At 42.6% G+C, this 9,997-nt stretch overlaps 1 protein-coding gene across 11 annotated transcripts in view; it reads left to right on the top strand.

Moving 5' to 3' along the window:
* Positions 1–9,997, top strand: part of MICAL2 (microtubule associated monooxygenase, calponin and LIM domain containing 2) — a 91,016-nt gene that overhangs the window by 13,978 nt on the left and 67,041 nt on the right. For 10 of the 11 annotated variants that reach the window (XM_057381990.1, XM_057381985.1, XM_057381991.1 and 7 more), the window contains exon 2: positions 5,431–5,787. In XM_057381990.1, coding sequence (XP_057237973.1) covers positions 5,524–5,787 — 264 coding nt within the window. In that variant the 5' untranslated portion in view covers positions 5,431–5,523. Of the gene's footprint in view, positions 1–4,877; positions 4,949–5,430; positions 5,788–9,997 lie in introns of those variants that run through there. The other variant, XM_057381983.1, reaches the window with a different exon arrangement.

Raw genomic sequence — 9,997 nt, forward strand, 5'->3', positions numbered from 1 at the left:
ACGTTAGCATAGATGTTTCCAGCTGTATTTGATGTGAATTCTTCCAGCTGCAGCAGGTTAAATGGGCACAGCAGCACTTGTTGGAGGGCCTGTGTTTGAGATGTCTCATRTAACAGCTGAAAAACAAGCTGTTAGCGTCTACGGTAACCTTGTAAGTTCATAGTCACAGAGTGTCTCTGTAGGAGCTGCTTTGAATTCCATACTTGGCCTGAAAAGTTATTTTGCAGGAGTTCTGTGGAAGCTGGCTTTTTATRAAAATGCAGAAGAGTRATCTGGCTATTTATAGAGACAGTTWGTGAGGCTTTGTTCAGAGGCAGGGGCATGGTTCCCTTCATTGATGTTTCTGGTAGGACTGTGCATCTTCAGGAATGTTTTCTGTTTGTCACCAACACAAAATAAGTATTTCAGACCAATGTGCTTTTAACTAGCAAATGGGAACAAGTGCAACTCTCAATCACATAGATTTCACATCCTGCCCCCCCTTTTATGTCAGTTCTAGGACAACATGCAAAGAAACCAAACCACCAAAATGCTGTGTTTCCTCCAGATAGAAATGTTTATATTTAAAACGGTCTCCACAAAAACAAAGTGCATAGCAATAGAAACTAAGCTGAAAAACTCAGAAGGTCCTGTAACATGGCCMGTTTCACTTGCAAACCTCACTTTTTGTGATGGGATTGGTCTGTTAGCCAGTTCAGTCAGGGACAGCAGAAACACAGTAGTTTTAACTGATTATGAGGAAGGGCTGAAGTACATGACTGCTATGATTACCACAAACATTGCAAAATCCAGTCTTTCRTTTCTTGTGTTGTTTCTAACCTTAAGCAAACAATAAATGTATTGTGTCCCGCATGCATGCCAAACTGGAGTCTTAATAAMAGAATTTATTCTTGGTAAACATGGCAGAATTAGGGCTGTATTGAAAATGGAATCGGGATTAGTGGYAGTGAAATGCAAGGAATTTAATTCTTTTCCAATCTCCCCAAGGAACATGTTCTCAAGTATTAGAAGCAGCGCATTAAGGGACTAAGGAAGAACTTAAGGGCTTCAAGWTTGAATTAAATGAGGGTTGTTCTCATTCCAGTAGGACAAAAAAGCCAAAAGAGGTTTTTAGTTTCTGTGTTTCGTAAATCAAGACCTTGCTGACAAGCAATTTGCATGGTGCTGCTGTCAAAAAGTTCTGTTATTTTCCTGTAATGACTCAGTATGTCAACTTCCCTGGTGCTGAGCTTGCTGCTGAGAGACTCCATGAGCTGTGTTCCCATTTGACTAGAGATGCTTGGTGGAATTGCCCTGACAATCTTGCTGCTGAGAGACTCCATGAGCTGTGTTCCCATTTGACTAGAGATGCTTGGTGGGATTGCCCTGACAGCGGGGCTGCTTCTTTCAGTACTCTCAAAATGGTCTGCAGTAGCAGAGCTTGTTTCACTGACAGGAAATRTCAGCTCAGACTGGAGGTGTTGCTTTCCTGTGTATTCATCTGAACATGCACCATGGCTTGAACTTCTTTCTCTCTGTCCCTTTTGCACTGCTTTCCTTTTCRTTGTAACAAGATCCTCACTTTCTTCTTGGGCAGCCGGCGGACATGAGCAGCACTTCTCAGCTTTCCTTATCTGACATTCCTGTTTGCCCTGGTTTTTTGTTTCTGCCTCCTATTTGGAGGCAGAGAGGAGGCAGGGATCACTTCTGGTGGTGGAAGGGGCCATTGAAATGGAGCCCTTCTTCTCCCCATGTACTCTGTGCCCTGGAGCCCTCCAGAGACTCCTGTAATGCCATGGGAAGCTGGGTGGAGGGCCAAGTTCTTGTATGTGCTTAGTACATGGTGCATGGGACCTAAAATGGCAATTCTAGAACCCACAGATGCTTCAGTTCTGACTTACAGGAACTGTTTGTCCAGACTGTTTCCTGCTCTCGTTCTTTCCCTTTCACTGACCCAAATTTTTATTGCGCTCTGTAGCACTTGAGTGAAGTTTCAAACAAACTGCATTATGTTTTTGGATTGTGCTTCTAGAGGAAGTTCAATAATCACTTAAAAAAGCATAGTTTGCAGTTTCAGCATCRATACTCACCTTGATCAGATTTTTGGCTCTGTATTTCATCCCTAGAATTATCTATATGATGAAGGAAGGAAAAGGATAAATGATAATACTCTGAGAACTCAATTCCTTTGCCAAACACTTAATTTTTCTACTGCAGGTAAGTAGTTAATGCATTGCCTCTTAAGTCTTTGAGACAGTTACAGAACAGGAAACTTTAATTATGGTCAAGAATGACTCTGTTGAACTTCTCGTCCTTATTGCATTGTATCTAGTGAGTTATATACAATACTGCAGTGARCTATCAGTGACTCGTTGGAAAAAAATGAATACTTTTCATCAGCTGCATATTGTTAGAGCACCATCTTCAGCTCTGTCATCTGTCAACACAGTGTTCATGCCAAAAAAAGAGAAAACAAGTGGTGTTTCCAGCAATCCAGAAACCTTAGTAACCAAAGTCTCCCATCTCATCCTGCTTCTTTGACCACAAAACGTTACTTTCTTGGAGAATATGACCTCTGACACAGCAAGGAGAAATGCTTCACTAGTGAGCAAATGTCTCCACTGAGATGCCACTCCTCAGTTTTTCAGTGTGGACAGGATGGGAATGTGTTGGAAGTTCATGAGAAGAAGATTTTGTGCCCAAAAAAAATAGTCTCAGTGTTGGCTTTGTGATGTTGGAGAAGGGAGGTTTTGAGTGTGGAGAGGGTGTCCTGGCAGAGGAAGGCTTGGTCTGCTGTGTGTATGTGGAACACCTCCTTCTGCTCCRTGCAGAAAATGTTTGTGTCCCCTTCTCTCTGCCTGCCATGGGTGCTGCTGATCTCTTGTGCCTTATCCTCCCTGTTATGAGCACTGCCCCATGCTGCTTCTCTCCTTTGGCTGGTTCAGATACAGCTCTGCTCTCTCAGCTTTGCTGTTCCCCCAGTTCCTTGCTGGAGGCAGCAGCTGAGGCYGTGAAACTCCTCTGTGAGCAGAGAGAGGAGCTGTGCCCAGCCTCGCTTATCAGCTACACCGAGAGTTAACTTGTAAAGATACTCGTGTTCTGTGAGCTAATAGACAATGGAGAGGAAGCTCTGTTTTATGGCTCCGGTGTCGGTCAAAGTCTCTGGTAGCTCTGAGTGAGGCAGCGTTCTGGGGTTTGTGGTGACACAGGGACCTTCTCTGGCTGCCACTCCCTCAGCTGAGTGTCCGTGCTGACACTTCCCTGCTTCCCAGGAAGCTGCTCATGGTTATTTTGAGAGAAAAGGAAAAATACTTTGACTTTTATGGTGGCCTGAGATATTTTTATAATAGAAAAGTCAGATAGTGTTTAGCCTTGACTTTAAATATTCTTTTTATATAATGGGCTGCAAATCCTGAGCTGTTCAAGCCTCCTCATAACACCTTACTTTGTGTTTCACATTGTTCCCTGCCTTTCCCGTGGAACTTGCAGATGTGTTGGCCCTTTTTGGACTGACCTAAACAGATTGTGCAGCTCTGYGTTCCCAAATGCAGCCCTGGTCAGGGGAATTCGGGGTCTCCCTCATGCCTGACCAGGATGGCGAAGGGGCCTGGCTCCCTGCTGCTGCTGGTGATTCTCAGAATTGTTGGTCATTGGTCATCAGGGTTTGAACCTGGAAAGGTGCAGGATGTCCTGAACTCCTCTGGAGTCARTGGGAGTTCATGGCACTCAGCTGCGTGAAAAATTAGACTTTCTGAAAGGGAGGGCATGTAAAACATTAAGGCTTTTACCTCACAGAGCCKCAAAGCTCTTCAGAAAAGGGCCTGAAACGTACTATAAACCAAGTATTCAGAGGGGAAAACAAAAATTTCCTGACTTATTCTTGGCACCAAATATTTAATCATGACATTTGGTCTAAGGAAATGTACAAACTCGCAACATTGCCAATTTATTTTACCCACAAACCAACAGACTGATGATGTGCATACAAAGGTTATTTATTTTGAGTGCAGACAGGGAATGTGAGTATTCCAAATGCTTCCTTATATCTCCCTATGGGATCTCTTTAATAAGTTGCATAATGTTTTTTTCTATTAGAGGATGGCAAGATAGACATGGTAGGTCTCTTCTTTACTTAAATACACTGGTTATGTTTTTTCTTCTTTGAAGGAAATGCAAGCAGAGAATGGTTTGTGAAAAGTTAAAACTGAAAAGCATGACTTCAAAGGCCTTCCTAACAATTTATTCTAAAACTATCAGCCAACAGATGATGTTCCAARTAAAATAACTAATTATGTGGGAAGTTAGGCAGGCACTGATTTAGTTTTTGGTTTCTTGGACCGGTASATAATTCTTTAATAGCAAGAAAAAGAATACATGACTTCAATTTCTGAACTTGAGTCCAGGTAAACCCTCTTCTGAGGACAAGTTTATACAYAACCTGTAACAATTTTCTTGGAAAATGTGAAAGCCTTTTGGATATTTTCTGTGGACCTTGGCTGACTCTGAGATGCTCCCCATTAAAGATGGAGAACRAGGTTAAAGAAGGATAAGGGAGTGCCGTAGTGAAAGTATTTTAGTTCTTTGAAACTTGTGTTAATATTGCTCTTGCAATAGTATATGAGGRTAATTATCTGGAATATCAGCACAGTCTGACAGTGATCATGTTATAAGGAAAAGCCACTGGGGCTTAGCAGGCCAAACATCATTACTTTATATCATCAGCACATGACAAGGTAAGACTCCAAACACATCACTTCAGCACGGAACATGTGGAGACGTGGAGATAAAATTCCTTTCTGTGGACTAGAGCATCAAACCTTTTCTCATTTTGGCAAGAGGATTAGGAAAAGGAGGGCTCTCTGTGATTACTTGTTCTCTGTTTCTTCAGTTCTGTACCTTATGATGATGTTTCTGCTGAGCCTGGTTTGTGCTTGTGGCAAGGGTTTGTGCCAATTCTGAGTTGCTCTGGGTAAGCTGCACTCTTGGCCCTAACTTGTGCAACACCATAAAAAATTCATTAAACAGCGCTGACTTTTGGCTGCAGGTGTCCATGAATTCTTAAGATCAAAATGTTGCCAGAGGTGTACTTGCTGTAATATAAATTCTGCTTGGGGAAAGAATCTGGAAATTTGGGGTTTTGTCATCAGCTGTCTAGGACTGAACAAAAAAAAAAAACCCCAAAAATTAAAGAAATCCTCAGGCCCTGAGTGAAACTGGTTGGTTGTAAAGCAGAAGGTTTGAGTTAGCAGGGTTTATTAACAGTCTTTGTGAGTAAAAGTGATGRCAGCACGAGCATGTTATGTTTGTAACATTTGGGTATCACTACTGTTTGTGCCTGCTCATCTAGTCACTGCATGCTGGGTTTTTATATTCAGATTGTAGCTGCAGTTTGTGGGTTTAATTCTGTCCCACAGAACCTGCTCTAATGCCATCTGTGCTTGTCTTTCCCAGGAATAACATGTGTGGAAATTGTCACTRTTGTTGATCACCTGTACCCCAGCACAAGAGCTGCAGCCTCACCCTCTCCAAAGGCTTCTCAAGAACATGGGGGAAAACGATGATGAAAAATACAATCAAGCTGGCCAGATATTTGAAAACTTTGTACAAGCATCAACATGCAAAGGCACCATYCAGGCCTTCAATATTCTCACTCGCCAACTCGACTTAGACCCTTTGGACAATAGAAACTTTTACACCAAACTGAAATCAAGAGTGACCACGTGGAAGGCCAAAGCTTTGTGGAACAAGCTTGATAAAAGAGCGAGTCACAAAGAGTATAAACGAGGAAAATCTTGTATGAACACTAAGGTAAGTGGAGTTCAGTTTTGGATTTCATRGCTTGGAAACCTTTAAACCTGTTTTTCTGCAGAAGCAATGTTTCTACTATCACAGGCAGTGCATCTGTTTGTGTAACCCTCCCTTTAATATTGGAAATGGTATCAACTGATTTAGACAAATTTGAAGGTATTYTTCTTCTGAAAGTGCTTTGGAAACACACTSTATAAAAGAGTGAGCCTAAAGCAGYCYGCTTTTCCGTCTGTCTCAGCTTTCCTGTCCTTTTTATACATCGTCACCAAACAGGGAGCAGATGCAAACTGTTCCAGAAGTAGGCTGCATTCACTCCAGGCTCTCCAGAACTACTTGCTTTATTAAAGAGGGTTTTGCAAGGTACAAACCACAGCCTATTCAGCAGGCTCCTGMGCTTTGTGCATGCTGTAAGAGACCAGGGCTGGCCAAAGTAAAAATCCTGCTTGTTAAAGCAGARTTGCAACTTGAGCAACGAGCTAAGTGGATTTTTGCAATTGCAGCTCTGTAAACAGAGCCAAGGTTGCTAGTAGGCATAATTAAAAAAAAAAAAATACATGACTTGAAGGCTTTAAATGAGGTTGTGGCCTTGAACGCTGTAGCTGAGCCTGCAGCTGATGGTTCTTAGATGGCTTTGCAATCTTCCCAATCTTTGGAGAAGATAAAGGAGCTACAATGCAGTTGGACTAAATCACTCATAGGAGGGCTTTTGGGGCTTTTGTTGTTCTTTTTTTTTAAACAAAATGAAAATCTGCTGCCTCATCCCAAAACTGTTTGGGTTTTTTGGTTGGTTTTTTTGCATGGTATTTAGGAGCTGAATGCTGTACTTGTTGATTTCTGTGCTTATAAACTCTTCAGCCACACTTAAGTTACTCATTATAATATACACAAGTTTTATACATACAGAATGTTCCACCCCACCTAAATAACAATAATCCTGTGTCTTAACTGCTCTTGAAGAACATTGCCAAATATGGCTTTCAAAGTTTCTACAGTGATAGGATTTTAAGCTGGATGAATAAAACTGGTTGAGCAATCTTCAAGGAGTTTAAACCCATTGCTATTTCAGAGTTGTCTTACTGGGGACATTATTTTTGAATTCTTTGTAGAAGTTWAAAAAAACCCAACCCAAAATMAAAACAGAGTGCTGTAGAAATACATGAACAGAACTGGGGCGAAAATGAACTTTCTGAAACTGTAGGAGTGCACCTGTATGAATATGAAATCTGTACAAAACATAAGCTTCTTTCAATCTTTAACTTCTAAGCTGGGAATGAGTCCTGTTCAAAATTTCGTTCTGGAGCTGGCACTTGCCCAGTTCACCAGCATTAGAGAGAAATGCAAGTTTGYACTTAGCCAAAACTGTAGTTATCACTCTGGTTTTTGCAAATATGTCTCGAAAAAGAGCACAATTTCTTTATGTTGGCATAGTTTCTCTCTGGTTTTTATCTTCTACTAATTAATGCAGAGGAGCATACTTGAACTCTGAAATGATAACTTGCATCTTCAGGGAATGAAACCGGACAATTTTGATATTTGTGCTTCTTTGCTTTTGCCTTTTAGGACAGGGTATTTGAAGCCTTGTGCTGGATTTGCACTGCAGATCTGTTTTTAAGGCTTTTAATAAGCAACTGCTATTTCAAAGCTGTAGAAAATATGGGACTAACGAGGATAAGTGGCAAAGAAGATTTGCTTGAGATGAGTGGAGAAGCAGTAAATCACACATGGACATGCAGTGAAACCACAGTTGTTGAACAGTGCACACACATTCATTTCCCTAAGGATTGTTAGAGAGRGGATAGGGACAAACTGAGGTGATGACAGAACACACAGCAGACAGTTCTTTGAAAACAAAGCAAAGGATTTGACTCTTTGTGATGTGTTTTAAACTGAGATTGGGCCAAATGACATCAGCAAAAGCAAATGTTTGGCATGTGATTTGGTAATGAAATCACTGTATTTTCATTATCCTGGAGACATTTCCACAARCAGACGATTTTTTCAGCTTTATCAGTCATGGAAAGCAATGAGGCCTGACCAAAGCAGAGTAATCAGACAGTCTAGATAAGACTTTTCAGGCATTTGGAATTTTAATTATTTTTGGCTTGGAAGGTAACAGTAGCTTTACATCTGTGTTTTGACAGAACTGTGCTGTTYCTCTGTCCCTCACTTAATGGCGAGAGAAGGGAACTGTCCCACCCTGACCCGATTTCCTCGATATTTTATAGAGATTCCCACAGGGAGTGATGAGCGGTTCCTTTCACACAAACCACTGCCATTGTCACCACAAGTGGCTTAATGAGGTCTGACTGAACCCAAAGSTTATGGCAGGGTGTGTTCCTGGCTTTGTAGGGTTTGGGCTCTTTGGGCTGTGTCCATCCAGGCTGCTCAGGGCATATCCTCTGCTCCACTCTGCTCCTTCTCCTCCTGAGAGAGCCCCATGGATGGTGGGGTCAGTGCCAGATGTGCTCTTGAGGGGTTTGCTGTGAGCTGAACTTCCAGCCCTGCTCTGGTAATGTTTGTGTACTGATAAGTGAGGAAATACAGAACTTTTGCTACCAAGAAGTGATTAAACACTTGGCTGCTAAACCCCAGATTTCAGACAATAAGGCAATTTCCTGTCTCTGCAGCTGAGGTCCTTCCCAAAGTTCCTCTGTCTGCCCTGGGAACAGGGGGTTCTGCGATGGGGTTGCTCTCTTTCTGCTGACAGATGCACTTCTGCTTTATCTGCTCTTTAGGACTCAGAACTGGAGTATTTTATATTCTATGAAAAATACACTAGAAGCTGTCTCCGCTAAGATGCTGTATAATAAGAGAAAATGTAAAATATTTTAGTAGAACATTATTTTCTTAAACAAGTTTACATTTTTTCTCTAAAAGATCATAACAGTGATGACACTCATTATGAAAAATAGAAGTTTAACTGGTATCTGTCAAAAAGTAGAAATTCCCTTTTAATGCCCTCRAAATTGGTTTAATTTGCTTTATTTTCTTTGCTACTGTTTGATTATTTTTGTCAGACAGTTCTTGAAATTCCCAAAATTTGTTTGTGTCTACAAACAGCTAGGTTTCTGCAAACTGTTTGCCATTTCAGGTCTCTGGGCTATTTGTGTCTTAACCTGAGATCAATAAGGTAAAATCGCTAAAAGCTACTAGAAGGTGATGAACTTTCCAACAGGGGGAGTGTGATACCACACAAAATTGGGAATATGCTGCTGTATGAATATGAAATGGTGCTTGTAAAGAGCCACGTCCAGCCTTGAGYCCATGGGTGCTGATGGCTGAGAGCTCTGCAGTGTGCAGGGATGGGGWGGTTTCCTTTCCACCTTCCTGGGCAGGTGGGAGCTCGGCTCAGATTCTCTGTCAGATAAACTGGAGCAGGTCCAGAGCAGGAATGCTCAGAGCTCTGGAGGGAGTGGCACTGCAGGAGAGGCTGAAATACCTTCACAGAATCAGTGCCAGGGAGACAAGGAGAGCTCCACTGCCTTTCCTGGAGCACAAGCAGSACTGYTGGGGCATTTCACCTTCTGTCTCTSGCAGYCTTGCTGAMCRTGGTAGATCAAGTTCTGATTAACTTTTCAGTTTGAGTTTTGCCCTGGACATTTGGTGCTCCTGGAGAACAGTTTGTGTTTTTCCAAGGGCACGCTGTTTCAACTTGACAAACCAACCAAGAGATGCCGCCTGCCCTGTCTTGCATCACTCTCTGGGTTTGTTCATCCTGCTGAGATACCGTCTGAGCAGGAACCGTGTGGTTCTGCCAYGCTGGGAGTTAGCCTTGTGTTGTTTCCTTCTGCTGCCCTCTGAAAGATTTACARGAGCAGCTCTGAAAGGACCTGTGCAACAGCAAGTGCTCCTTCCTCCCGGTCCTGTCCTGCCTGCACCCCGCCTTCCTTGCAGGATTTACAATTCTGATAAAACAACTGCTCTGGGGTAGATTGCTGCTCAGATTAGAAAACAGCGCAGGAGATGGCAGCGAGCTTCCTGCCAAGGACTACACACCCAGAGCAGTAATAACGAGTTATGCAGATCAGCAGGGCAAAGGCATTTCTCTCAGCTTCCTTTCCCCCTGCCCCCTTTGTCTCTTATTTGTGCTTTGGTCGGAAATAGTGGCAGAGGGAGGAGGCCATTCCTGGCTGGTGGGGCTGCTGCTGCTCTGGTCCCAGTTTGGCCAGCAGTGGTTCTTTCTCTGTGTCCTGTCCTGGAGGCACTGGGG

The sequence above is a fragment of the Malurus melanocephalus genome, unplaced genomic scaffold (assembly GCF_030028575.1).
Source record: "Malurus melanocephalus ecotype Western Australia unplaced genomic scaffold, MMel_1.1 scaffold_545, whole genome shotgun sequence".
Taxonomy (NCBI): domain Eukaryota; kingdom Metazoa; phylum Chordata; class Aves; order Passeriformes; family Maluridae; genus Malurus; species Malurus melanocephalus.